Source organism: Pezoporus wallicus, unplaced genomic scaffold (assembly GCF_028554395.1).
Source record: "Pezoporus wallicus isolate ANWC-B61680 ecotype Strahan unplaced genomic scaffold, APGP_CSIRO_Pwel_v1 contig_229, whole genome shotgun sequence".
Lineage (NCBI taxonomy): Eukaryota > Metazoa > Chordata > Aves > Psittaciformes > Psittacidae > Pezoporus > Pezoporus wallicus.
In genome coordinates this window covers 3,541,042-3,568,559 of record NW_026638360.1, presented here as the reverse complement: position 1 = coordinate 3,568,559, position 27,518 = coordinate 3,541,042, and the positions used below count along the sequence as shown (strand labels likewise).

General features: G+C 39.6%; 3 protein-coding genes across 8 annotated transcripts in view; 1 reads left to right on the top strand and 2 right to left on the bottom strand.

Annotated features, from left to right (window-relative positions):
- DCAF6 (DDB1 and CUL4 associated factor 6) overlaps positions 1-19,090 on the bottom strand; it is an 89,343-nt gene extending 70,253 nt beyond the window's left edge. For all 6 annotated transcript variants that reach the window (XM_057410536.1, XM_057410537.1, XM_057410538.1 and 3 more), the window contains exons 1-2: positions 18,922-19,090; positions 1,836-1,897 (exon numbers count right to left, since the gene is read on the bottom strand). In XM_057410536.1, coding sequence (XP_057266519.1) covers positions 1,836-1,897; positions 18,922-19,015 — 156 coding nt within the window. In that variant the 5' untranslated portion in view covers positions 19,016-19,090. The remainder of the gene's footprint in view (positions 1-1,835; positions 1,898-18,921) is intronic.
- The window catches only part of LOC130599782 (gamma-aminobutyric acid receptor subunit rho-3-like), a 220,289-nt gene that overhangs the window by 151,349 nt on the left and 41,422 nt on the right, over positions 1-27,518 (bottom strand). The window lies entirely within an intron of this gene.
- MPC2 (mitochondrial pyruvate carrier 2) lies at positions 19,125-26,856 on the top strand. The gene is made up of 5 exons (XM_057410554.1): positions 19,125-19,298; positions 23,064-23,104; positions 24,747-24,831; positions 25,882-25,993; positions 26,618-26,856. The coding sequence occupies exons 1-5, from the start codon at positions 19,193-19,195 to the stop codon at positions 26,649-26,651; spliced, it is 378 nt and encodes a 125-aa protein (XP_057266537.1). The 5' UTR covers positions 19,125-19,192; the 3' UTR covers positions 26,652-26,856.

Genomic DNA, 27,518 nt, shown 5'->3' with positions numbered 1-27,518 from the left:
TTAATGCTTTGATTTTTGTTTTAAGTCAAACACCATCTGTACCAGAACATTAAACTTAATGGTAGCTAGTACAACAAAAGCAGCTGAATTTTTACATACAGCAATTCTAATCCTTGCTTTTTCCAGCCTTTGCAGTCCCTCAAAAGCATATGTAAGTCAAAAATCATACGTCTGCTCTCAAGCCAAAAGGCTAGATTTTATTAACACTTTTCCTTCAAAAGTACTGTGCTAATTAACAATTATAACACCTTAATTTAAACATACAAGTGCAAGTAACTCAAGAGACGTCTTTACATTTGAACATCTTTTGAAATACACATTATAGCAGAAAATTTACACTTTTTATAGGACATCTAGCATCCTTTCACTTTTCAGGTATCTTGTACAACAAAGACAATGCTTTAAACATCAAAAATTTCTGCTGTTTGCCCTGTACCTAGTAGAATATGACTTTCAGTATTTGGACCACTTTCAGTAAGTGCTTAAGCAATATTTCAAGTTATGTTATTGCCTTTCAGGGAAGGTTATTTTTCACAGAATCGTATAATGGTTCAGATTGGAAAGGACCTTAAGAGCATCTGGTTCCAGCCCTCCGCCATAGGCAGGGATGCCTTACCCTAGACCATGTCACCCAAGGCTCTGTCCAACCTAGCCTTGAACACTGCCAGGGGTGGAGCTTTCACCACTTCTCTGGGCAACCCGTTCCAATGCCTCACTACCCTCATAGTAAAGAACTTCTTCCTTATATATAACCTGAAGTTTCCCTGTTTAAGTTTAAACCTATTCCCCCTTGTCCTGTCGCTACAGACTCTTCATAAGGGATACTGTCCAGAACTCTTGTAGTCCAGTATCCCTTCAGATACTGGAAGGCTGCTATGAAGTCTCCATGCAGCTTTTCTTCTTCAGGCTGAACAGCCCCAACTTTCTCAGCCTGTCTTTGTATGGGAGGTGCTCCAACCCCCTTATCATCCCTATGGCCCTCCTCTGGACTTGCTCCAACAGCTCCATGTCCTCATTATGTGGGGACACCAGAACTGCACACAGTACTCCAAGTGGGGTCCCACAAGAGCCGAGTAGAGGGGCAGGATCAACTCCTTTGATGTGCTGGTGGTGCTGCTTTTGATGCAGCCCAGCACATGGATGGTTTCTGGACTGCAAGCACACGCTGAAGCCAGCTCATGTTCAGTTTCTTATCAACCAACACCTCCAAGTCCTTCTCAGGCTGTTCTGAATCTCTTCTCTGCCCAATCTGTAGCTGTGCTTGGGATTGCCCCAACCCAGGTACAGGACCCTGCACTTTGCTTTGTAGAACTCCATGAGGTTGGCATTGGCCACCCCTCCTGCATGTTAAGGTGCCCTCTGGATGGCAATTTTGGATTTTATTGTCTCTTTAAATAAGCATGAAGTACTTGATAATCTGCTTTTTAGACCTGGAGAATAAATCATTCAAAATACTAACATAGCTTTAAAGTAAAAAAAAAAATATATATATATATATATCTTAACATAGCACAAAACTATTAAAGATTCCATTTAAAGATTTAAGGTGAGTTCTACCTGAAAAGATAAACATGTGTTTTCCTGGCACAGAAGATTAATTCATTCAGCAGTGGGCCACAATATTAATGTACAGGAATGGTATTTTGTTTTGCTTCAAAGGTAAAGTGTCAGATGCTTAAGAAGAAAAATATCTAGAGAATTCAGATGTAGATCTCAACAAACAGTGTTTCCCAGTTCAGCCTTGATATATGGTATTTGTACTTTTAAGTTGAGGAAATATTACTGTGGCAACAAAATCACAATTTAACATCTTTTAACAAGCAAAAGTGACTTACACATCCATCATGCACATTCAAGGTTGCTTCAAGTTTTAATCTTTGAATAAACTCTCTTCTCCCTGTGAAGAAAAACACTAATTACATACTCTTTTAAAAAAACAGTAATACTGAAGAAGTAATGAAGACCCTGATAATAGGTACCAATGGGCAAAAACCTAAACAATAAAGAACCAGAATACAAACATAAATTTTGAAACAGTTCATATGGTTCTCATTTTACAAGCAGTAAGACAAGCATTACATTTGCTAGCTCTTCTACCACCTCTAATAAGAGTGCAGAAATGGCAAAATGAACATTTCACAAGTTTACATGCTGAAGCTTCCTCTAAACCTAATAGTTATCAAGCAGAAAAATAACCATTTGGTTAACTTAGCTGAAAGCAAGTATACCAGTTCAAGAATTTTTTTGTATTGGAATATAAAGAAGAACGTGTTTAGGTCTCAGGTAGAAAGTAAAATGCAGTTTTGTAATTTCAGCAAGGAACTGGAAGTTGATCTTCCAAGCATTATCTACAACTCTGCATCTCCTCTTAAACCAGAGAAAACCCAACTTCAATCTCATTGTTAGTGTTGCATTTTGAAAAGTAAAACTGAAGGCCAGTACCATTCCATTTGATACATACTTCAGGGATAAAACACAAAGGAAACCTTTGGAAAGGTGGCGTGAAACAAAGAGATGAAGTAGAAAAAGGAAATCTACACATGCATATCGGGTAAGGCAAGGACCCAGGAACTTTATGTCCTTATTCCTTATATACAGGCTTACTTACCACTGCACTTAAAACCACTAATGCACTATACGAATGAAGGAAAACTAAATTATATTGAAAACAATGTAGTCTTTCATGAACTATATGTTTAAACAAACAGCTTCAACTTTCATTTAGAGTGCCCTCGTTTCATGAAAACAGGTTATAGTGAACCTAATAATTCCCAGAAAGCACTTTCAGAAAATAAAAATACTTATTATAAACTTTTTATTTAAATCCTAAAAGCACTTAAGGACATTATCTCTTTGCCATGTGTTTGTGCAGCTCTCAGAACAAAACTCCAGGCATTGGACTGTAGGTAGACCTGTTAAGCTGCACTATTTTCAAATAGGAAACCTACTAAATTCACACAAAATTAACCTTCTTGCCTTCCTCTGACAAAACTAGAGTCAGGGAAAGAAGAACTGCAAACAGAACTCTCTCCACATATGAAAATCCTACACTTCTGAACTTGTCTTGGTTCAGCACAAGGCAGAAGCATTTCAGAGCCCAGTATCACCTCTGGCAGTGTAGCACAAATTTGGAAATGTAATTTCTCCTCTCTCCACTTGTTTCCTCTTAATATCTTTTATTTGCCACATATACTCCCAGGGGTGAAAACTAACACCTGATATCCATACCTGGTCCCTCACAATCATAGACTGCCACAGCACAACCCTCAGACTGAGAAGTAGGCACTGAACATCCCTGCCGCACTCCTTTGAAGACCAGGAAACCCTTCAAGCAGTACCAACTCCCACAGGTACACCCGCACCTCGTCCAATGCACCCGCACCAAAGCCATTTAGCTTTCCCTGCTTGACAAGGTATATTTTGGAACCTAGTTTTTGCTGGAACTACAGAGGTCCCCTCCAAGGTTCAAAACTGCTCATAACATACCTCAAGTACCACATTACACAAGTATCATAATTTGGCAAAATACTTTTTCATTTTTAAGAGGAAGTACTGACTGGATGAAATGGTTATAGAGTGCTTGCTTTTAAAACACACATAATCTAGCTTTAAAAAGATAAAAAGCATACTCTTTTACACCCCATTTTATAGACATTGAAACTGTGATATCTCAGAAGTACTACAATTTCCATTACCAAGGAAAGCCATCATTAGAGAGCCATTAAAATAACAATCTTAATCTTACGCACCATGCACTATTAGCAAGAATGCGTATATTCTTGAATTGGGAATACATCTACATTGTTCACTACTCTTTACCACTGTTCCTTCTCCATTTTTCCCATAAGGGACAGATTTTGAACTTAAGTCCTTAACAGTTCGTTTATTGCACTTTTCATTTAAATCTTACTTTTTTTTTCCAAACGATATGTATATTTTCAATGGAGGATCCTATTATCAGATCAATTTGATTTCTACAACACTTGCTTGTATGTAAATGTGAATACTGAGGTGGGAAATATCACTTGCTGTATGTTTATATATTACTTTGCATAATAGAAACCTAAAAATTTGTTTCTAGGGTGCAAGCAAGAAACAGTAAATGTGCTCTAATCACATCTTGAATTGCAATTTTTATTTTCTTAAAGAAGTCTATTGACAAAATTAGATATGAGCTAACTTCTTGGTTTTGTTAGATTAGGATTTTTTGGTCTTAAGAACAAAGTAGCTATGCAAGTTGCATTAAATGTTTACACTGAAATACAAACATACAGTGTCTCTTACACTTTCACTCCATTTGAAACACGAAAAAAAATAGCATTGCGCATCCTCCCATATGTAATTTGTTACATACATCATTAATTATCATGTGATCACTATTTATGTAAGTACTGAGGAAGGAAATAAATACAAGCAAAATTACAAGCAAAAAACTAAGCCAAATTCAGTGAGTTTCCTTATTCCCTGAAGTGAAAAGAGGGCAAGGGTCAAATAGCCTAAATGTTTTGCCTCAGAGAACTTTCCTATTTGTTAAAGTACTAAAACATGATAATACAATTGAATGGATTGATTCTAGCTTATCATTCAAAAAAAGAACCACCAGATCCTGAATGTTTTTATTTCTAAAATAAAAAACAGAACTACTCAAACTGATCTGAAGAAAATACAGTCTCTGCATTTGCTGTTATTAAAAGTTGAATAAAGTCAGTAAATCTGTGTTCCCTGTACTTCAAGCAATTACTTCCACAAGTTCATAGGTTTGGCAAAAAAACTCAGCAGTAAGTACTAGAGCTTTCTGATATTTGTGTCACCTGAGTATTTTTGTCACTGCCCCATTATTAATTACATTTTAGAAAAAAATACAATACTGCTTTTAACTGCTTTATTAATAGTCTATATCCCCTTTTTTACTCTTCAGGTGCACCAGAACTTACATTGCTAGACTTTCTAACAGTCAAATTCTCTACATCTAGGACTCCTCTCTCCCAGGTGACAAGAATCTTCACAATCCTTAATTCTCATTCATATCTAGTGGATACTTGTTCCCTCCACCTTCCATTGAAAGCAGCCCTCTAGCAAAGATGATGGAAGAAAATCAGACCTTTGACAAAACCCTATACTTTTTTTCTTACAAAATCAGCATCAAGACCTCTGTCAAGTTGTGTGTCCTGTCATTCCTGTGTCTTCACCTCCTCCCCATATTGTGTACAGACTCTGTAAGAGCCGGAAACTCTTTACTTTTCCCCTTAACTACATGCCACCAGAAACTGATAATTTAATTCTGTGAGGATGCTTCAATATGTAATTTCATATATTCAAGTAAGGCCTGGGATCAAGTGCTCAATCTGTCACCACCAAGATGATCTCACTGGACAGTGAAACATACATGAGGCTTGCTTTGAAATTGCTGTGGTGGTGTAAGTATCAACAGGAATAAAATGAAATGAAATGAAACAAGACGTAAAAGCACTGTTGAACTTCAAATGGCAGTGATGACCTTCCTGTGAAGTGTTCACATAGCTGTAATTTGGAAAGCTATCTAGCTACTGCTCCACCTATCAATTTTCACTAGACATTATGCACCAACTGAAGCCTTAAGGTGCAATGCCTCCCTCAGTACACTGATTAATAATTTTTCTGATTTATATTAAGCTAAAGACTAGAGGACCATTTCCAAGGCCATATTCTGTGTATGGAAGAAGCTATGCCTTGAGTCACTCCTAATATGAATTTATATATTAAGAAGTGGGCAAAAGAAAAACTGCAGCTGCTTCCTTGTAACTTACTTCTTCAAAATGTTCCACTGCACACAGTGTCAAATCAAATGATGCTTTGGCACTCCTTTCTGAAGAATTACTTAACTCTGGTGTATGGGCACAAGCACATAGCTCTAATCTTCCTTCAGGGAGCAATATCAAAACATCATTGTCCCTTAACTCACAGTAGTTAAGACACCATTTAGGTCACAATGCTCAGTTTAGGAATTGCTTTCTACATGGCTATTTTGGCAGAGATACACACACCTTCTTTAGTCAATGCTGCTTCAGAACCAATGACAGCAGTGAGACTTAATGCTTCAAGGCATGTGAAACCTTCACATATTTTAAACTGTACTTCAGAATTTCCCATTGAAAAAGTACAAATCATCTCATGATGAAGGTCTAGCTTTAAAGTACTACGAAACTTTGATCCAAGCCAGCACCACCATGATAGCAGACATTAAAAGACAACCCTTACTCAGAAAAGCAGTAATAGATCCCCTTTGTCAAATGAACACTCATTTATGTCAAGCTGGCTCTTCCCAAGTCCAAGTCCCTTAGCACTAGCTTACTGTGACATTTGGAATGCTCTAGTTTAAAACTGAAATGGAGCCAGCTTCTGTTCCCAATTCAGAGCACATGTTATCTTGCACTCTAAGCACATTTAAAAACTACTCTTGATTTTCCTGGGTAGAAAACCAGCTTTTGATGAAGCCACTCCATGAAAAGATGGTGAGTCCTGTTCATTTGTATGTAGAAAAAATCTGTATATATTTCTGGACTGACTACGTCAAACTCCGCAGAATGAGCCAATGTAACTTTCAATCGATGTCTCAACATGCTGCTTACCCAGCAAACAGAATTCTCCAAACACCTTACAGTAAACAGAACTATATACAACATCCACTGAATTAACATTCATCAGGCTATGTTAAAATTCTTGAAGATGAATTAAAATTTTAAAATACATTTGTTAGGTACATAGACTGACAGTAGCCCCATTTTATAGACGCCAAAACTGTGACACAGGAAGCTGAAGCAATTTATCAAAGAAAGAGTGAATCAGAAATACAGTCAAAAACCAAATCCACTGGTGTGACCTCCAGTATTTTGATCAAGGTTCTTGGTTGTATTTCCTTACTATTCTGTAGTATTGTATAAATGCCAAAATATGGTAGCTCTTGGTTCTGTCAATGTTTACAAGATTACCTTTCAAGTTACTTTGAACAACTATTTCATTATTGTTTCAGATCAAAACAGATAACCCAAATTTTTCTCTGCTCTTAATGATACTTTATCAAGCCTGAAGGTCTGAACACTATATGGAAAACACAAAATATTTGCATTTTTATGAAAAGACTTAATTGTCATTTCAATAGGTAAGAGCTTTGCTACTCAACACCCAGCATCAAACAACTTGGTGCTAATCAAGCTTGCACTCAAATCCAAAGATAATATTATGAAGCTTATTCTGAAGTATAAGAAACACAAAACTTTCACTTTTATTATATTAACACTAAGACAGAAAGTACGGAAGACAAGACGCTATGCTCTGAATTACAATTCAGCAAGCCTATCATATATCCTGGTGAGTATATTAACATAAAATTTGATCTCAAAAGAAACACAAAGAGATCTGCTAAAGTAAAAAGACAAAGTTCAGCAATGCTATGTGGTTTAAGACAATTAAGAAGCGTTTTGGAAAAGAATTCTGTCTAGGTGTGCTTCTACCAAACCTGAAAGAGTAAGTTACTACAGGTAACAGCACAGGTAAGATTTGTTTGCATTAGCAGCAATGCCTATAATTAACTAGCAAACATTTTTCACATACTAAAAGTACCCACTCGTGAATGTAAGCTTCCATTGGGCTTCATCACTGGTAAGACTACAAGCCTTTGAACTTTAAACCAGTATGTTTAATTTTTGTTTGATATTTACCTAATGTTTTATGCTTGAAAAATACATAATACATAAAATTCCACTGCATTAATACCAAATTTTTAAGGTGTTCTCAGTAGCAAAAATGTAACATAAAGCACGACTACCTGTCTTAGCAAAGGCATTTCATCTGCATACTCCAAGTACTAGCTTTTGAGTGTGCTATGCTGGCTAATACTAAGCGGATTTCATTCACAAGTACATCATATTCTGACTTTTTTTATATTATGGCACTAATATTTCTAATTTCTACAGAGCAGAGGACAAAAATCCATGTGATAAAAAAAAAAAAACGAAGCTGTATCTATGTAAAAGACAACTAAAGGCAAAAAGCACCTTACTCTTCTAAACACAAAACTACCTGATATAGCTTAAGTGTGATTAATTGGACGTATGATTAACCAAATGCAAAAGCATTTTCTGTTTTCTCCACCAGCACTAAAATATGTCTCTCCAAGTAAGCAACCTGAAGTTCTAAAAGATACACCAACACAAAACTGAACAGTCATCAGATTTAGAGAAATACACCTGAGCCCCGTTTTCTTCTCATCAAAGGAGGCTTCTATTAACTGAAGGCTAAAAGAAGTATTATGCAGTGTTGTAGGTTTCAATGTATCTTTGGAAATGCTGTTCTCTGAAAAGTCCTCAACTGAAATAGTATGTGCAACAGTAACATATGTTGAATTTTTTTTTTTTTTTTTTTTTTTTTTTTGTAAAAATGGTATTAACATAGTAACCCAGACAATCCTTCCAACACTTTGGGAAGTACACATCACATCAGGTATTCTGCTTTATTTTCTCAAGTGCTACTTATCTGTGTAACACCCAAGGTGATTTAGGAGCTCTACTTCTCAGCAAGACCAGACTGTGTAAGAAGCTGAAATGGGTATGACTCTGCCCCAGCATGAAAGTTAAAGACTGCTAGCAGCAGAACTATGATCTATCATCTCCAAGCACTCAGACAAAACGAAAACTGGAACATGGAAAATCACTAGCAGAAGGAAAGGAAAAGTTACTGGAACCTGCTCTTAAGAGAAGCACATTTCTAGCAGACACATCCTCTTATGGCTGAAAATGTGTGCACCCAACACTGCTGCCAGTCCTCCCATTATGTGCCTATCAGAGGCTACTGCTTCATCAAATCAGCCAACAGGATTATGCACATGAATATCCCATAGCCCATTTTGGACAAAATGGTCTGGGACCAATAAAAGCCTACTATTTAAAATTGTTTAAGCTAACTCAATACTCATTTTAAAAAATATTAAGAAGTGATTAAATAGAAGCTTACACCAGCATATCTAAAGAGACATGTCTTCTAGCAAAAACAGCACTGACTGCCTTTCCCACAAGGATGGCTCAATGAAACAGAGAATGTGGACATGGCAGAACTGAATTAAAGCATTTACTATTCTGCACTCCTACCTAATCAAACATATCATTTAATCCTGGGTACTATTGGAATGATACACTGCCAGGTTTAGGGGAGGATGTGAAACTGAAATAGACATACACACTGTAACAGATAGAGGTACATCACCCCCTGAGATTACAAGCATAAACACTTGGAAATTGACAAGGAATTTAAAGACAGATGACATGCAAAGTTAAGCTAAGGCAGAAATCTGAGTCTTGGTAGTAGATGGCTGTTATGTTCACACTGTGACATAAGTTGAATTATCATTGAGCATTTAAAAAAAAAATGAAAAAAAAAGCTTACTTTTAAAAGTTTTGTTGCATTAAGCTATATGTATTCATCCTACATGACCAAAAAAACCTGTTGTTTAACTCAAGAGTCTCCATTTTTACTAGAGTTTTCAGGACATAGCAGTGTTTCTAAAATAAAAACAAATTAAAAAGGAACCACATTTTTCCTCATTTCCTAGGAAAGGTAAACAATGGAAACACATATAAAAACAAAGCCCCGTAACCTAAACAAAGAGGAGGTTTGGACTTTGTATAATAGTTTTCTGCATTGGTGACATTTCAGTAGTCCAATAAAGACTAAACAAGCACCACAATGCATTCAGTTTACAGGAAAGGATGGATCTCCATCTTCCTCATGGTATCTGCTAAGTAGCAAACAGCAGTATTACTGATGCATTTTATTTTCGTGACAAAAGCCTAAAAATCCTCAAAGAATAAAATGAGGTAAATAAAGAGATACTAAAATTCACTAATGTGATTCAGATTCCATCTCGCTATATTCACCTTCAATATTTAATGATTCCACACATACTAAAGTATGTGTGGAATCATGGAGTAAACTCACTAAGGTCTAAAGACACAAAAATACTGCAACTTGCACTTAATCAGTGAAAAGTCCAGCTTTGTTTGAATGCTGGCATACTCTAAATCTGACCTGATCTTTACTGCTAGACAGGACAAGTCTCAAGTGTCAACAAGATCTTGATACATGATCAGTTATAACCCACTAGACTATTTTGGGGACATTCAAGGATAGAAGATCACAAATCACACGCAAAGTCACAAGAACTCATAGCATTGCTGTGCAACAACTAACACAGAGATTCTTACTCTAATGGAGTTAATGGAAGCAATCCAACTGGAAGAAGGATATGGGGAAAATAAATACTTAAAAAAGAGTGAGATCTCAAATGATCCCACATATGAGTGCCTCAACCTGAAATACAAATCCAGTATATGCAGCACACAACTTGTTTTTGCAGAAAGAGACAGCTTTCATGTATCCAAAACTCATTACTACAAGATCAAGGTGCAACTTAACTCTGAAGCTGTCTGACACACTCAGTATCAAAATATTGGCAGTTATTTACAAAGCAAATACATTCTTTGTACAAACATTGTATTTAAAAACATAAATGTAAATTCGATAAAATACCGCAGTCAAAAATTAAAAGATACTTACAGTGCACACAAATCTTTTAGTCTCCAGCTGTTTGCATGAGAAGCGTGAGACTTGAAAGGATATAAAGCAAATACATTTTCATTCTAAGACTAATTCAAATAATATAATTATATATGCAAAGCCTTGGGACTACAACACACATACACGCATACTTTGTAACCATTAACACACATAATTATTGTTTACTGCACAGATATTACACATAAGGTTAACCCCTTAAAACAAAAAGTATATCTGCGTAACTCAGCCCTTGGCAAGCAAAGCTGGCAAAACTGCAGACAAAAGGCCCACTGAACTTTTGAAGATCAATAATCTGATACACTTGTACCTATTTTTGATCATTTCCTTCTAGTCCACTTAAGCTGTCTGTATTTGTGTGCAATGCTGGAAAACCCTCTTTCATTAATGTTTTTATGCTGTATGTCAAGATATAACAGCACCAAAAAAGTTGGTGACTTAGAAAATTCAAAATCAAAACTCAGTAAGCAGGTTCATGTAACATCTGATATAGACAGTACTATAAAATTAAAAAAAAAAAACAAAACAAAACCCCCAAAATCAAGTTTCAGCAAAGCAATTCCACCAAAGAACATAATAATGTGATTTTTTTTTTTTTTTAGTATACTAAAGTGATTGCCAACACTTTAGCACTGAGTAGGAGAAAGGTGGGCCAACACTGAGAAGAGAGAAGCAGTATCACAAACTATAGCAATTAAATGACAGAACACACATGAAAGATGCAACTGTGAAAAGGTCAATGATATTGTTAACGACAAGCAAAGACTCCTGAGACTGTAGCAAATCAAGCTATCAAGTTCAAGTAGCACTACATAGCTGTACCACTTGCAGGTGCAACTGGGTTCTGCACCTACACTTCCACAGCTCAGCTAGACTATGAGGGAAATAATCCCCAAAATAACAGAAGACTGATTAAACTTAAATTAAAACTAAGTATTTAGGACTCACACCACAGAAATACCCAGCCAAGCTTAATCTTGCCTCCCATCTTTCACCTCTTTCTGGTTTTCTGGTATGTACCAAACTGTAACCAGACAGCTTTTCTGTGCGTGTTGCCTTGTCCAGATGATTCTGCTATGCTATGCTTCTCCCCCCACCACCACCCCTTTACTGACAGTGTGCTACTTTCTGCAAAATTTTATTAAAAACATTTTAAATGGGTATCGTTATTATCACAGCTGATTTACCTGGAAGCAAGGAAAAAAAAAAAAGAAAAAAAGAACATATTAATGTTTCTGTGCTAGGATCACCCACAATTTTTTTTTCCTTTCAAAATGCTGTTTTAAACACATGCATTGTGCCTTTCTATTCCTTGGTACCAATTTAAATAAGATGGTATCAGGAAACTCATTTCAGACCTAACCTCTTGTCGTGGTTTAAAACCAGTCAGGTAATTCGTTCACTCACACACCCCCCCCCTTCTTTCCCTCCCCCTACTCCCGGAGGGACGGAGAGGAGAATCGAAAAGAATGCAACTCCCACGGGTTGAGATAAGAACAGTTTAGTAACTAAGGTATAACACAGATCACTACTGCTACCACCAATGATAATAATGATAAAGGAAATAACAAGGGAAGAGAATACAACACCTCAGCACCAGCTGACCGATAACTCGCCCCCCCAAGCCCGACCAAGCTCCGACCGATACCTCCTCCAACCCTGCAGTCTCCCAGCCCTTCCGGCTAACTCCCAGTTACCTCCTGGGCATGATGTGCTGTGGTATGGAATACCTCTTTGGTCAGTTTGGGTCAGGTGTCTTGTCTCTGCTTCCTCCCGGCTTCCCCTCCTCCCTGGCAGAGCATGAGGCTCACAAAGTCCTTGGCCAAACCAAAACATCATTGTTATCAGCTCTGTTCCCAGGCCGAAAGTCAAAACACTGCACTGCACCAGCTACCAAGAAGGAGAAACATGACTGCTACTGCTGAACCCAGGACACCTCTTCATTAAATTCCTCCAAATTCAATTTGGTATCAACAGGTCTTGATGACACATTCAGCTTTCAATTGTCTATCCATAATTTTTTGACTATAGTTGTCAAGTCTTGCTTTTATTAGCGAATGAAAAAAACCCCAAATATACCCAGTTTAAGGCAATACCTGATCCCTGTACTCTCTCCTGGCTTTTACAATTACAAAGTAGCACTTTTTTCTCTCCAATGCAATACATCTTAAATTTTTCTATCCAACTGCTGAAAATCCAATGACTACAGAACATTTATTGCCTAATACAGCATGTTAAGGATGTTTGGGTTTGTTTTCAAGTTGTATTTTCTTCTCTTTCATTACACTGTGATCTTCAATTCTGGCTCTGCCAATTTCCATTATTTAGAAAATATCACTAATGAAAAAAAAAAAAATGGAGAGTTCAACTGTATCTCTCTGAAATCTTCAGTTAGTCTTGTTTCACGAAGCGTATTTGGTGTGTGCCAAGAATATGTCACTACAGAATTGGTTATTCCGGACACACACCAAAGTGCAGTGGAAGATGCCGCACATCAGGAAGCTACATTGTTTACATTAAAACAGCAGTTAATCATTTGCGTCCTCAGAACCAGACAACTAGGCGAACTTATAATGGTCCTTTTTCAAGCAAAAGTTAATTTGCTAAACCTATAGAAGGAAAACCAACATAAACCACCTCTACCAATTCTGGGGTTTTAGCTGTGACAGATGAGCGCTTTTAATTCATGCTGGAAAAGAAAATTATTGCCAGAAGTTTAGGACATGAAATGTAACAATGCACCTGAAAAACTAAACATCAAAAGTATTATGCAAAGAATTAAAGAAGGGCTGATTAAATACCCTGTGACTATCTCAAAGTCTGCAAGAGCACCAGCTCCAAAGCTGATAATTTTAAAGCTGGCTGACCCTTCTTATTCTGCATTATTTTCAAAGACTAAGATATCACATGCTGAAATACATCTAGGAGCAAAAGCTGTGGAAAATAACACATATCTTTCTGGTTGTTCTCCCTAACATTCAATTTCCACCTGTGGTTTTGTTTATTTATCCACAGAAAAGCAACAGAGAATAAAACTTTTCCATCTTTTAAGGAAACAGTTTCACTCTCGCACCCTGAGGAATGTATTTAAGGAAGAAATAAATGCTCCAACAGCAGTACCCAATTCCATCTACATTCAGTGAGCCACTATTAGTTTTATAAACTAGTAAGGTTAGGAATGTAACACTGTCAATATCAGAACTGAGCAGCTGTCCATACACATAATAGCTGCTCTTAACTATCCTATTTTTCAGCCCTATCTATGAACAGGGTAATTAACTAACTTCAAAACTGTAATTACTTTTGGTTCTATTATGGTTAATATCAGTAAAGACGGGGATTGACTGACACCTGATCACTCTACTATCTACATAATAATATATTTACTTTTCTCTTTTTAGCAACAGCTGTTGGAACTTTACAAAATCTGGCCACAATCAACCTAATTGCTGGTTTCCTTGTAGTTGATTTACAGATTTCAAACCTTTCCTAAATCTTGAAAAACAGGATGAGAGAAACTTAGTAAGATATGAAGCAGTCTTTAAAGAGAGTGGGAGTGGAGCTCAGAAATCATACAATCATAGAATCAACCAGATTGGAAAAGACCTTTAAGATCATCAGGTCCTTTCCCTCTGGGGAAGGAATTGTTCCTCATCTCCATCTAAACCTCCCCTGGTGCAGCTTGAAGCTGTTCTCTATTGTCCCATCCCTCATTCCTTGGGAGCAGAGACCAGCTCCACCCCCCCACCCCCCACCCCTCACCTCCATCCTGTCAGGCAGTTGTAGAGAGCAATAAGGTCCCTCCGAGCCTTCTCTTCTCCAGACTAAATCCTCCCAGGTCCCTCAGCTGCTCCCCATCCCACTTGTGCTCCAGGCCCTGCATCAGCTCCACAGCCCTTCTCTGGCCCTGCTCCAGCATCTCAATGTCTCTCTTGCAGCGAGGGGGCCAGAACTGAACATAGGATTCAAGGCGCAGACTCACCAGTGCCCAGTGCAGGGGGACAATCACTGACCTGGCCCTGCTGCCACACTGGTGCTGACACAGGTCAGGATGATGGTGGCTTCCTGGCTGCTTGGGCACAAGTTGCTCATGCTCAGCTCCATCAATTAGCACCCCCAGCTCCTTTCCCATGAGCAGTTTCCAGCTGCTCTTTACCAAGTCTGGAGCATTGCAGGGGGTTGTTGTGGCCCAAGTGCAGAACCCAGCACTTTGCCTTGTTGAACCTCCTTCTACTGGCTACATCCCATGGATCCAGCCTGTCCAGATCCCTCTGCAGAGCTTCCTACCCTCCAACAGATCAACACTTCCACCCGACTTGGTGTCATCTGCAAATTTACACATCCCAGTATGGAGTAGTACAGACCGGTATGTACCGGTAGACATCATCACAACACTATCTTTAAGAAATCTGGTAAGGCTAAAAATTTCCTGTCACAAGGAAAGATGGTGTTAGAAAATAGTATGTGAAAAAGGATATCAGAGATTAGGGAGAACTGACTTCTTTTGATACTTGCTTCCATTGTGTCAAGCACCACACCTTCAAACAGTCACTCTGAGCTAAAAAATGGAATTAGTTCCTCTCTGCAAACTAGACTAACAAATCTGCTTTGGATAACTGTCATGTCAGTTAACAAAACAAAACACACAAACAAAAAGCCCTGAACACACACACACACACACACACACACACACACACACACTCCACCTTCCTCATGGCTAAACAGCCATCCTCAGAAGCATGACCCTTCATAGAAAAGCAAACCAACCCATCAAACCTATCACATTAAATATTTCAGAGGAATTACGGACTCACTTCTTTCTTGCAAGAAAACCATGCTACTCTTTCTCTAGTCCAATTATGATATGCTATACTTTATCTGCATAAAGGCCTTTATTGTGATGGCACCAGACACTTACCTGCTACTGGAACTGGCATGTTCTTCAGTCACAGAAATATGACCACAATGATACAAAATAGTAACAAAGAACTGGGGTTGTCTGGGAAAGTATCATGACTGAATAATGTTAGTCAGTTTCAAGGCAAAATTTAAACTGGATACTCCAGTTTACTACCAGTGTTTTTCTCCGTAAAAGCACTGTGACTTTAATAACTGAAACTCAGTTTCCATCTGTAAACCAGTAGCAGACAGGATTGAATGCCCAAACTGAATCAAAGAAAAGAATACTACTGAGAGCCAGGGCCTGGCTTTATCTGGAGACTTCAGATACAAATGCTGTCTGAAGCTGATACTAATTAGCCTACAAATGCAGAACACAACATAGCTAACAGATATGTAAGACTCGCATTTTCCCTCTATCACCACAGCAGGAATTCTTAACAAATGATAACGTCTGAAGGATATGCCCCAGGTACGTATATATTGCCTCATCTCCACAAAACTTTCCTTTGGAACTCTGTCCAGAACCAAGTAGGCTTCAGAGCAATTAGTTAGAGACCTTGCAAAATCAGACAAAGTTTTGCAAGGATATAAATTTCAGGAATGAACTATCTGTATTGAAAGATACAGTATGATGCACAGATCCTTCCTGGAGCAGCTGTTTTCAAAAGCTGAAAGAGGTTATAAATAGAGTGCCACTTGATTGCCAGTTCACATGAAACTAAAACAATGAGTAAATGGAAAAAAGCAATTAGTTCTCAGATGTTTTCCTCCAATACAGAGTTGCCTTCAATATTCCACATATTTTACATTGTAGCAGAACAACACAAATGGTTCACTATGCAAGTATCATTTGTACATACACATCTTCCTTCCAACACATTGAGAACAGCACTGTTAGTTTTGGACTTGCTGTGAGGGTTCTCCTTTGATTTGTTTACTGAGAAAGAGCAAACAAGAAACTTATAACCTGCTTTAGTCTGTAGTGGTATCCACAGTAGTTTTGACAATTTTGCCAAAATAAACCCCAACAAAAGCAAACAAACAAAAAAACCCAAGCAAACAAACAAAAAGCAATAAATGCATATACACAATGCCTTGAGTCTCCCAGAGCTATTTACTAAGTCAAAATGAAATGCTTTACTTACATCTGTTCTGTCAGACTGTTGAAACACTGTAAAACCAGCGTAAATAGGAAGAAACCATACTTTCATTCAGACTAGAGCAGCAACGAACAACATTACCTGTCTGACCACTGCGCTCTCAACCTATGTTCAAACAACAAAGCTCCTAGGTAGAATTGCTTAAGTCTGAAAGAGAAAAGACGCATACATACACTAAACTGCACACAAAAAGGCATGACAACAGACCCGCTGTCTGGTAAATCTGCACATGAGCAGTCACACCTGGCTAGCAGCAAAATTAGAGGGTCTATTAAGGCCATAAGTACCATTTTGAACACAAGTGTGATGGCTCCACAAGGCAAGCACACCATGTACTAACCTCTTTCATTAAAAGCCTGTCAATAAGACTTCAGCAACTTTTGCCACCACCAATGCAGATATTAACATCAATTCAGTGGGAAGCCTCTCACAGGTCTTATTTTCTCAAGGCTATAAAGCCATGGAGCATGTTTAGATGAAATGGAAAACAGTAAATATGAGACCTTAACTCAGCAAAGGGATTTTAACTACTTATGCACATTTTATTGGAGAAAGAAAAAACACCTTATTGTCCAGGAAAAAACATCTTACTAAATCTGAGAGACTGATTTCTACTGATCAAATCTTAATACTTCAACTGTCAGAGACACAATCACGTAGAAACAAAAGTTTTACGGTCCTTCTTCAAAATTTACACACTACACTTAAGAACCCAGTCAGAAGGATAACCATGTTTGATCACTGAATGTTAGGACAATCCTCAGTGAAGACTTGACCAGCTGTCAAGACATAACAAAAGTCAAAAGCGGTTAGAGCATTAGTTTTCAACTCTTTTTCTTTTTTCTTTTTTTTTTTTATTGTAGGGCCTTGTTATTTTGATTGTGGGGTTGTTTTGGTTTGTTTTGGTTTCTTTTTTTGCCAAAGCACTTGTGTGCACATAGGTGCTATATATACAAACACTCTATAATAGGTGGAAGCCTACCAGCAATGACCTTGCTTTTCTCGATTACCTTTTGTGGATGACTGTTTGCTCAGGGACCACAGACAGAAAACCAATGAGTTAGACTTGGTAATGTGATACGTCACCTTAAATTCCACTGGAAAACCTAAAGAAAACAACACTAACCACAGTTAGAAGTGCCATGGAGTTAAAAAAAGATACACTTTCTACAACATTGTAAATAAGTTCCTCCTCTATGTTTTGGCTCAAAATCAGGAATATACTTTGCCACACAAGCAGAAAAGAACATGCTTGCCACCAACAAACCATCTTCCCTGGAGAGCCATCCCACTCTCCCAAATTGGAGCATCATTATGATATATGATAGATCACCACATCCCCCAAAACAAGCGAATAAGTATTTTAATATATATATACTTTGGGGAAGGGTAAGATGCAGAATACATGCAACCTGCGCCATTACAAAGAACATCAACAGCTTCGTCAGGCTGGAGAAACCTTCCTGTGGCCTCGTAAACTGAAACTAACGCTATTTTTAACTTGGGGCGCTTAGAAAGTGAAGAAAATAACTGGCGTTTAACAGACGCAGCAGTCAGAAGCCGGAGCTGCAGCGCTTTTACGGGCCACCACGCCCCCCGCCCAGCAGTTGCGAACACAAAGCCCGGCTCAACAAGCTGGCACACAACAAGCTGCTCAACTGGCTGAGCCCAGCGATCGGCTTCCAAAAGCCGGGGAACTCCGAGATCTCCACTGTTATCCTGGCGCTTCTACGCTTTTGTAAGGCAGTCGTTACAGGCTCAGAGCCAGTCAACCCTGTTCAGCCCGAGAAGCAAATACGCGGCTCCCAGTCTATTTTAAGGCGCCGCCACCGCCTGGGCGCCGGCCCGACGCCCAACTTCCCCGCCGCGATCCCTCATGCAACAGCTTCTTCAGGGAGAGGCGGGGGGGAAGAGGGCGGACGAGGGTACTTCCGTGCCCGATGGGGAGACAGCCCCACGCGCGACACAGGAAACTTAGGAGCCAGCTACTCCTAAAAGAGGAGGTGAAGGCGGAACCGACCCCGCAGCACCGGGACGAGGGAACCGGGCCCAGCCCTCCCGGGGACAGCACCGACAAGCCGCCCCCCGCCGCCATTGTGCGCGCACCCCGCGGGGAGGGGTCGGGAAAGAGAACCCGCTCCCACCTGCTCCCACGCATAGGGGAGAGGTGGGAGCAGTTGCTGGGAGGGGCGTCCCGCCCTCCCTCTCTCCCCTCACCTCAGGGGACGGCTTTGCGGGCCCCGCGCGCCCTTACCCAGGTAGTGCCTCCGCAGCAGGCCGGGCTCTTCGAGCCCTAGGCTCCGCTTCCGCACGTCCCACAGCAGGTGGTGGCAGTGCCCGCGGGACATGGCCCCCGCGAAAGGGGAGCGGCGAAAGGACGGGGTAAGGCGGGGCGCTCCGGTGGTGCTGGGCGCCCCGAGCGATAACCAGGACGGTGGGTCGTGAAGGTAGGGAGGTGCACGTGCTTGCTAGTCCGCTGACTCACTGCTGCTGCTAGGCTCCCGCGCCTCCGTCTCCCTCCCGACATGGCGGCCGCCGCCTCAGGGCTCCGCGCCTCTTACCACCGCATGCTCGACCGCATCGAACTCATGCTGCCACCGCGGTTCCGACCATTTTACAACCACCCGGCAGGTAACGGCCGCGCCAGTTGGGATTGCGGGGGAAGCAGGGCGCGAGACACCGGTGTCGCACCCCTCCGTTACTCCGATTCTGGGTGTATGGGGAAAACTGATGAGTGGGCTCCTGCTCGTTACCTCGTGGTTTGAACCCTGGGAGCGGCTGGGCTGCCTGAGCCGAGCCCCAACCTAGGGGATGTGGTGGTTTCCAAAAGGCCCCAAAGGCTTCAGCAGTCACTTCTTGCTAATGGATGCATTGAAAAAGCAGCGGGGAGCGCTGTAAGGATTTCTGATCTTGGAGTGTACTCTGGTTTAAGTCCGGCAGCTGTTTGCTTCATTTTCTTTCTGCCGACTTAGGCATTCTAACCGAAGTCAACTGGTGCTACTCTTGTAGTTGAAAGACTCCTGTGGGAAAAGAAGGGCTTGAGTTATCCTGAAATGAGCTACCTTTACCTGACCTACATCTTATCTTTACTTAAGTAAACATGGGATTTTGTGTTAATAGGGAGAAATCTCTTGTAAAATGATCCTCTTCAGTGCCATTTAGGTGATGTTTGTCATGTAAACAACTTGCATAGGGGAGTTAAATAGAGTGCTCGATAAAATCCTGAAATTCCATAGGTTGTCGTTCCCACTGTTTTGTTTCAGTGGGGTATGCATCCTTGACTCTTCACCTACCTGGAATATGCACTGTGAAAATGGACTTTAGTTTTTAGGCAGTTGTTCTGTCCTCCTCTAACAGTCCTTTCTGGAAATGAAAACTATTGCTTTAAAGAAGTCACAATCAAAGAGTGAAAACTGCAGTTATCAGAATGTCTGATTTGCACTGAATTCACTATATCAGTGTATATATTTAATATTAAAGGTTTTTTTAATGTCTAAAGAGTCAATACATGCAGCACTTCCATTGTAAAGGTGCCAAGCCTCTAAGTGCCAAGTTCATCTTGGGTGAAATGTGGCAGCTTCCAATTGCTTTTATTGAAAACAAAACATGGTGAGCACTGGGAACATCTGTGTTCATTCTTTGTCAGAACTGTGGTACTAATGGAAAAAAGGCTTTGGAAGTTCTCTTGCAGTGCTTTTCACAGTACTACTGCCTGTGGGCCACTTTTCCCACTACCTTAATCATGAAAATAATTTCTTAAAAATCCATTTTTAGAGACTCTGTATGAATGTATACATATATATATACATATATATCTGCTGTAATCTGTGCTGATGGTGTGAGAAAAGCCACAGAGGAAGCATGAACCTCTGAAGAGCATCAAAGCTGAACCTCTGCCACTTCTGTTTAAGCCTTAAATGTCTTGAGGGTGGTTCTGTGAAAAAGTTATCCAATAGATGTCACTCTGCCTGCAAAAGAAGTAGGTTAAAAATGAAAAGCTCATGTTTTATCCCTGGTGATATCCAAGTTAGGAATATGAGCATTGTTATCATGAAATTACAAATCACTTGTCAGAAATTAAGAACAAAGTTTACTGCTTTTCTGGCACAGACATCTTCCAGTAAAATAACTGATTCGTGGTCTGAAAAGCTGTTTCTTTGGCTTGCACAGCATGAGGCTGCTGGAAGACAGTGAAAGGCCTGCTGTACAGGCTACCACAATGCTCCTGGCAGCCTTGGGGAAGCATGGGTTGAGCTTGTGCTCTCCTTTGGCCTCTTTTGTTCATTTTGCCTAACTAAACTAAACTGTCTAGGACAAAGACTTAATACTTAATAGAACTCATAAATTCTATAAAATCTTCACACATATGATATCCAGATTAGCCTCTGGTATGCCCCTGCTGCTGTATGTGCTGCTGTCAAATTCATCCTTGAAAAATTCATCCAGGTATCAGGATCTGGGAAGAGCTCACTTTGGCTGCATGCTTACTAGAATGCCTCCAGGAGAAGTGATCTGCTTAAGGCATTTGACAGAACAAGCTTGGCTCTGTACCTTGTTTCAATTGTTTCTTACTTTTGTAGTCAGCAGTTTTAAATTACCGGGTTATCTATTATTAATAAAAATTAGTCATCTTGAAAACTGTACAAGCTGTTTAAGGAATGTAAATTTCATAATAGTCAGCCCACATTCTTTAATACTCCAAATCTGAATGTTTAGAAGAAAATAGATGGCAGTAATTAAAGCTATATTTGTGGGACCTCTGTAAGACTGATTTATAAAGAGCTGTATTTGCAGTATGATTCTAAGTCGCTGGCTAAAAGAGCAGCAACTGAAGTTTATGCCTTTAAAGGATGAACAGTCAGCTGTATTTATTCAATACTATTAGATGGTTTTAGTGGTTTTACAACCCCCGATATTGTAATAAAAAAAAACAAAAACCAAACCAAAACACAACAAAAAAAACCACTTTTGTTGTTACCCAAGGAAAATAATCCTAGTAGTTACTAACTGCAGTTTGAAATTTGATCACTGTAATGAGCACTGTGGGTCTGAAGAGGGCTTTATGCAAAGCTGCCAATCTACTTTTTGTTGCTGTCTGTGCTGCAGTTGCCCTGCCCTTTTATAGGGCTTATTTGGCTTTAGGGTGATGACACAACCGACAGTTTTAACAGTCTGTGTTATTCCCCAAATTATGAGTTGCTTCACAGGTGATGGCTAATTTTCTCCAAATCATAAACTTGAGGGCTCCTAAAACAGGGAGTATAAATAGTTACTGAAAGGCTTTTTTAAGGCCAAAATGTTAGTGACAAATAAGCTCACATAAAAAGAAAGCAACCAAAGTCCTAGCAGTTGTCATTTATATTTAAAAACTTTACTCGTAGTATGTAACATATTACAGTGAAAAATTGGCTTCATCTTGCATGTTATCAGAATGCTGAGCAGTGTCCTAGCAAGACCTAAACCTTAACATGATTTGATGAAACAGCCAGTGTCCCGGCTGTCTCCCAGTGCGGTGGGTTGATGCTTTGGATTGTGGTCTCTCTTTTAAGACCTCAATCAGGAGTCCTGGATGATTTCTGGCATGGCTGGCCATCTGCACATTGTAGGTATGGCATTAGAGTACCTTTTTTTAACCAACCATTTGCCATTTTGCCACTGCTGTAAGAGATTTATTTGCAAAAGAGATAGTTTTCCCAGATTTCATTCCATTGACTTTTCTCCCTTCTTTCTCTAGATTTTTGCCTTCCTTCCCCACACTCCTCCTTTGCCTATTGGTAGATTATTGGGGTGTTGGGTGGATTGAGTAGTAAGCATTGTTTCTGCTAGAAAGACATGGTTATTCAGAGGTGCAGATTACAGGTGAATGAGGACAGTCTCCTTGTGACATTTACTACTGCTTAGGTTTGCAATTTGTACTCTTACTTATGATGCTGTGCTGCATGTCTTCTGTAATGTGAAGAGGTGGGCTGTGATTTAGGAAGAGCAGGAGGGACTGACTTGTTACAGTACCAGTAATAAGGTATTTTGGAGGTTTACAAGATAGAGTTCACAAAGATTTCAAATACTAATTGTTAGAGTAGCTGCAGAGTAGCTTTTAATCATTACAGACACTGTCTTCATATTTCTAGGACTTATCCTTTCTTCGTTATATATGCATTTTGCCTGCTCTAGTGTCCTTATTTTCTTAAAAATGGAAATGACAAAATCCTACTCACCTGTTGCAGAAATGGTATGACTGATTACATAGCTGAAGGATGATGCTAGAGCTTGTACAGTGGTAGAAACTGCTAATATACACAATTCATTATTTAAAAAAACAAACCAAAACTTACTGTGTGTATTAAACCAGCCACATCTCACTGAATAATTTAACTACTTTTCTTTTTCTCCCCTCAGGTCCAAAAACAGTTTTTTTCTGGGCACCTCTTATGAAATGGGTAAGTATAAAATGCCAGCTAGTGTCTGGATGTCTGTCAAAGTGCAACCTGCAGCGACCCATTGAGCAAGCAGTGGTTTCCCAGCAGATATCTGAACCTACACAAAGATTTAATAACCAATGCTTTAGTTTTTAATTTGCAGGGAGGAACAAAACTAGCACTAATAACATACATAACATGCAGGGGAGATAGCAGGGAGGGGGGAAATGCTTTGTCAAAAACCTGTACTTTTTGCTGAAAGTTTCAGAAAGGCTTTCTTGTGTGAAACTTAAGGAAGTTATGAACTGGCATAATTCAAAACTCTTTAAGTACTGTAATTTGAAGGCAGCTTAAAGCATGTCAGAGTGCAAGGTAATCTTGAGAAAAGGTAAAAAAAAAAAAGGGCAGCTGCCATTTTAGCTTTTGGTAGCTCTCTGCTTCCCACTTGGTTACACCCCCTAGCTATGTTTGCACACAGGTGAAGTAAACGTCTCCTCCTAAATCACTGTATTCCTCTTAGTTGTATTGGTATAGATAAATGACCTCTAAAATCATAAAGCAATTTGATCTCTGTGTTTGATAACAAGCAAGGATATAACCTGCTCTTCCTATTACCAGCTGGTTCCCAAGTTTCCCATTTGTGAGCCCCAACTTTCTATAGGCCACGGCAACATGTTATGCTCCAAGCTGTAGTTTGGTTTCTTTGTCATTCTAAACTGGAGCTGCAGAAACCATGGTTTTAACCTTCCCCTTTCTCAGAGGCTCTTCCAGGTGACATGCTCCTGAGCCTAAGCATACAGGCAACTCTTCTTAGCAGGCTGGTATTGACAACTGCTGTATTGAAAGAGCGTACACAAATATTTTTTTTTTTTTAATTTTATGAACATGCAGGAAATGGTGAACTTCTTCACTGAGAAGTTAAAATAACTTTTTCCCTACACGGCAGAGGTACTTACCTACATGTGCTGGAAGCCTGTACCTCTGTGGCACCACTACAACAGCATCAGTCCCATAAGTGAGGCAGCATATGGACTTCTCTACCCTTAAAACCTGGTTTCTTGATTGGAGCCAAAGGAGTCCTTAATGGGGATTTTGTTTGCTTTCTTTGTGAACTCCTGTAGCATGAAATTTTATTTCCAGTAGAGGGCAATAACACAAGAATCAAATCAAGCATATTTGCTAGCAAAGTTGTAAAGTACATCAGCCAAGCTATTCCTCCCTTCACCTAGATGTTTTCTACTTTTACTGAAATTATATTTAAAACGTAGCACTTTTACTCCCTCAGTGTATATGGTATCACATCAATCTTTAACAGCAATATCTTAGCCTGAACTTTAGGAAGCTGCTTTCTTAAGCAGCTGTGCTTAAATTAACCTTGTTTGTAAATTAATACAAAATTGCCACTGCCTGGAATTTTACTGCCAGCCAATAAAATTCCAGTGCACCCCTTACAACTGTGTTCTTACTCCTACCACAAGCGATTAGAAGTAGATGGCGTCTCCAAGAGTCTAATTACTCTGCTAGTGTAATGCATCCTACCTCCTGCATAATGCCTATGGAATAAGCACTGAGGTATGAAGCAACTTCCCCTTGTAAAGCAGAGGGAGGTCTGTTAAAGGAGGTCCAGATACTGAACTGGGGCTCACAGAATTTGTCATTACAGGGTTTGGTATGTGCTGGAATGGCTGATATGACCAGACCAGCAGAAAAGCTCAGCACAGCACAGTCTGCAGTGTTAATGGCCACAGGTAAAGCCAAAGTTACTGTATTCTTTTATGCAGCACCCTCTCTAAACCTTCTTCCAGAATCCTCCATCAGTACTAACCTGCTTCTACAGAAAAGGCTTAACTATAATACACTAAGTCTCAGTGTTCCTGTCAGATGAGAATTCCAGGACAGGCCTATGCTTGTTACTAAAACTGTAAGAGTTCTGTGATTATATTAATTTTCTGCATGTTTCTTAATTTGGAATTGTCCAGAGCAAATTGTTAAAGAGTTAGAAGTCTGAGTTTTATCCCTTAAATTACAATTATACCACTTATTCCACTAAGTGACCTCCTTTCCTATAGATGAAGCAATTCTAAAATCTCCAGGATACAGTGACTCTTCTAGAATAGACTTTAAGGGATTAAAGAGTGGCTGGGCAATTACACTAACATAACTGGAAAGAACTCCTATGTGTTAAAAGAACTTGGAAGCAGTGGTACATGGACTGCTGCACTGCTGTCTGTCATCAGTTTTCATGCTGGCAGAAACAACCACCTGTATTCAAGGTGTTCCACCTTATCTTGTCATGGGTGGGACTTGTAGCAGCTCAAGCTGAAAATCAAAATTGCAGCTGCCACCTTCATTCTCTAGACTTTATTTTATCTCTGCATTTTACATAATACGTAGACCTTTCTTGACTGGTGGATTCTGTAATGTCTAAGCTGAGTACCCTGCAAGAGGCTGGGTATATACTACAGCAAAATGACACTACCCTGCAGCTGTGCTGGGGAATTAAGGTCTTGACTGCTGTAGAGTACAGAGGATCTTTCTTTGCTATTAAGACTATGATTGACTCCATTATCTAGTTTTTTTTTGCAAAAATGCAGTACATACCAGTAGCTGTCCCACCGCCACTTGATGTGCTTTATAACTGAGAAATGGCTAGGTATAAGAAAAGCAGTTGTCTAACATGAGGTTATAAAATCTGTTTGCTTAAACTGGCTCATGATTCTGTGTCCAAACTTAAGAGAATGTCTGAATATTTCACTTTAAAGACTTAACATCTTTAAACTTTCCCCTTCATTCAACAGGCCTTATTTGGTCAAGGTACTCTCTAGTTATTATTCCTAAGAACTGGAGTCTGTTTGCTGTAAACTTCTTTGTTGGCTGTGCTGGTGGTTCGCAACTCTACCGAATATGGAGGTATGTATTCAGCAGGAATTTCTACATCTTGGGACACAACACCTCATCTTAAGTAGGAGTTTATAAATTCTACCAGCTTCCATGTCAGTGCAACAGACAAGAGGAACTGAGCAATTAAACACTGCAGAACTTTTTTTGCTTCATTGTTAGTTTCCCAGTTGAGTGACGTTTTAAATCTTTTCAGCGTAACTAGAGCACATTTTAAGGAACGTGCTATGGAAGCTGTAGTTTCTGGGTCTGAGGCATTCTTTAAAAGCTGTAGGTATGACTGACAGCCTAGATTTTCTCCTCCGCATAAGCTTTGCACTTCTCCTTCAGCACTTTCAGTGTTGAATCATGTCAGTTCTAGCTGGATTGAAGGGTTCTTAAGTAGAGCAGCATTTTCTAATTCCTTTTTAATTACTATTTCTTGAGGCTTCAGTGCTGGCCAGGAATAAGGCAAACTTAGTTGCAGCAACTAAGTAGAAACTTCATGCATGAGCTAAACTATGCTATCCTGAGTTTCCACCCTCAAGTCTGTTGTAACTTTAAACCGCCTCTGCTGAACACATTGTTAGGAAGATACTGTTATTGTAATTAGTGTTATGTTCTTAGTCTGTGCTTGTTTTCTTTTTCCCCTTATAGGTATAATCAGGAACTAAAAGCAAAACAAGACTAGGTGCAGCAAAGAGATGCTTAACCCACAGGTCAAATCCAGCAATGCACAAACCCTTCCCCATGGGACCTAGCTTCACTAATTTTAATGTTTTTTGAGAAAATGAAAGAGGAAATTGAAACGTTTGGAGAGCAAGTGTTTTCTAAGTACAAATAACAAAGTATCTCTGTACACTTAAATAAAGTGCAACCTTTTAAATTCAAGCAAAGTCCATGTGTTATTGTCTCTTTAAAAGAAACAGATTCTGGATTGTGCCTGGAATGAGTTGCTGGGCCTGACCTTACCTGTCTCCACTGAACAGTGATGAGAGTGACACAGTGCCAGTCAGACAGAGACTCAACTGCAGTTATCTTCCTCCAGGTCACAGGCAGACCTGGGTGGGCTTTTACCATACTTCAGTAACCAATAGTAGCATTTGCATTTCATTCTCTGATGCTCTTCCCTGGTTGTGTAAGGATATTCTTTTCCGCCTCAGCCATGTGTATCTTCATTTGTTTCCCAGCCACTAACATCTTTACCAAAAGAAGGGAGAACTAGTATGTGCCACGAGTGTTTTAGCTTCTGTCATCTTTCACAACTAGAGGCAGAAAACAGGTGCATTTAAGTACCTGGTTCTTGGGAATGTGAAAAATAAACAGCCAAAACTTTTATTACTTGCTTTCCACCCCATCCTTTAACACATGCAGATTTCCTGTAAAGGTGTTCACTCAGGAAACATGTACGTGGTACTTCTCAGGATTCAGGAAAACGAAGGCATTGAAATACTGGAGTTTTGCAAAAATCCAGTTACTAAGTCTCTTCCCACTACTTTCCCCCAATCCCATTTAAGTTATCAGCAAGGCAGAGGTGCAGAGGAAACTGTTCTATGGT

Excerpts from the sequence above, each read along its gene's own strand:
- MPC2 (XM_057410554.1), top strand. The coding sequence starts at position 19,193 with ATGGCGGCCGCCGCCTCAGGGCTCCGCGCCTCTTACCACCGCATGCTC. Across the intron at positions 19,299-23,063 it reads ATTTTACAACCACCCGGCAG|GTCCAAAAACAGTTTTTTTC; the intron begins GTAACGGCCGCG and ends TTCTCCCCTCAG. Across the intron at positions 23,105-24,746 it reads GGGCACCTCTTATGAAATGG|GGTTTGGTATGTGCTGGAAT; the intron begins GTAAGTATAAAA and ends TTGTCATTACAG.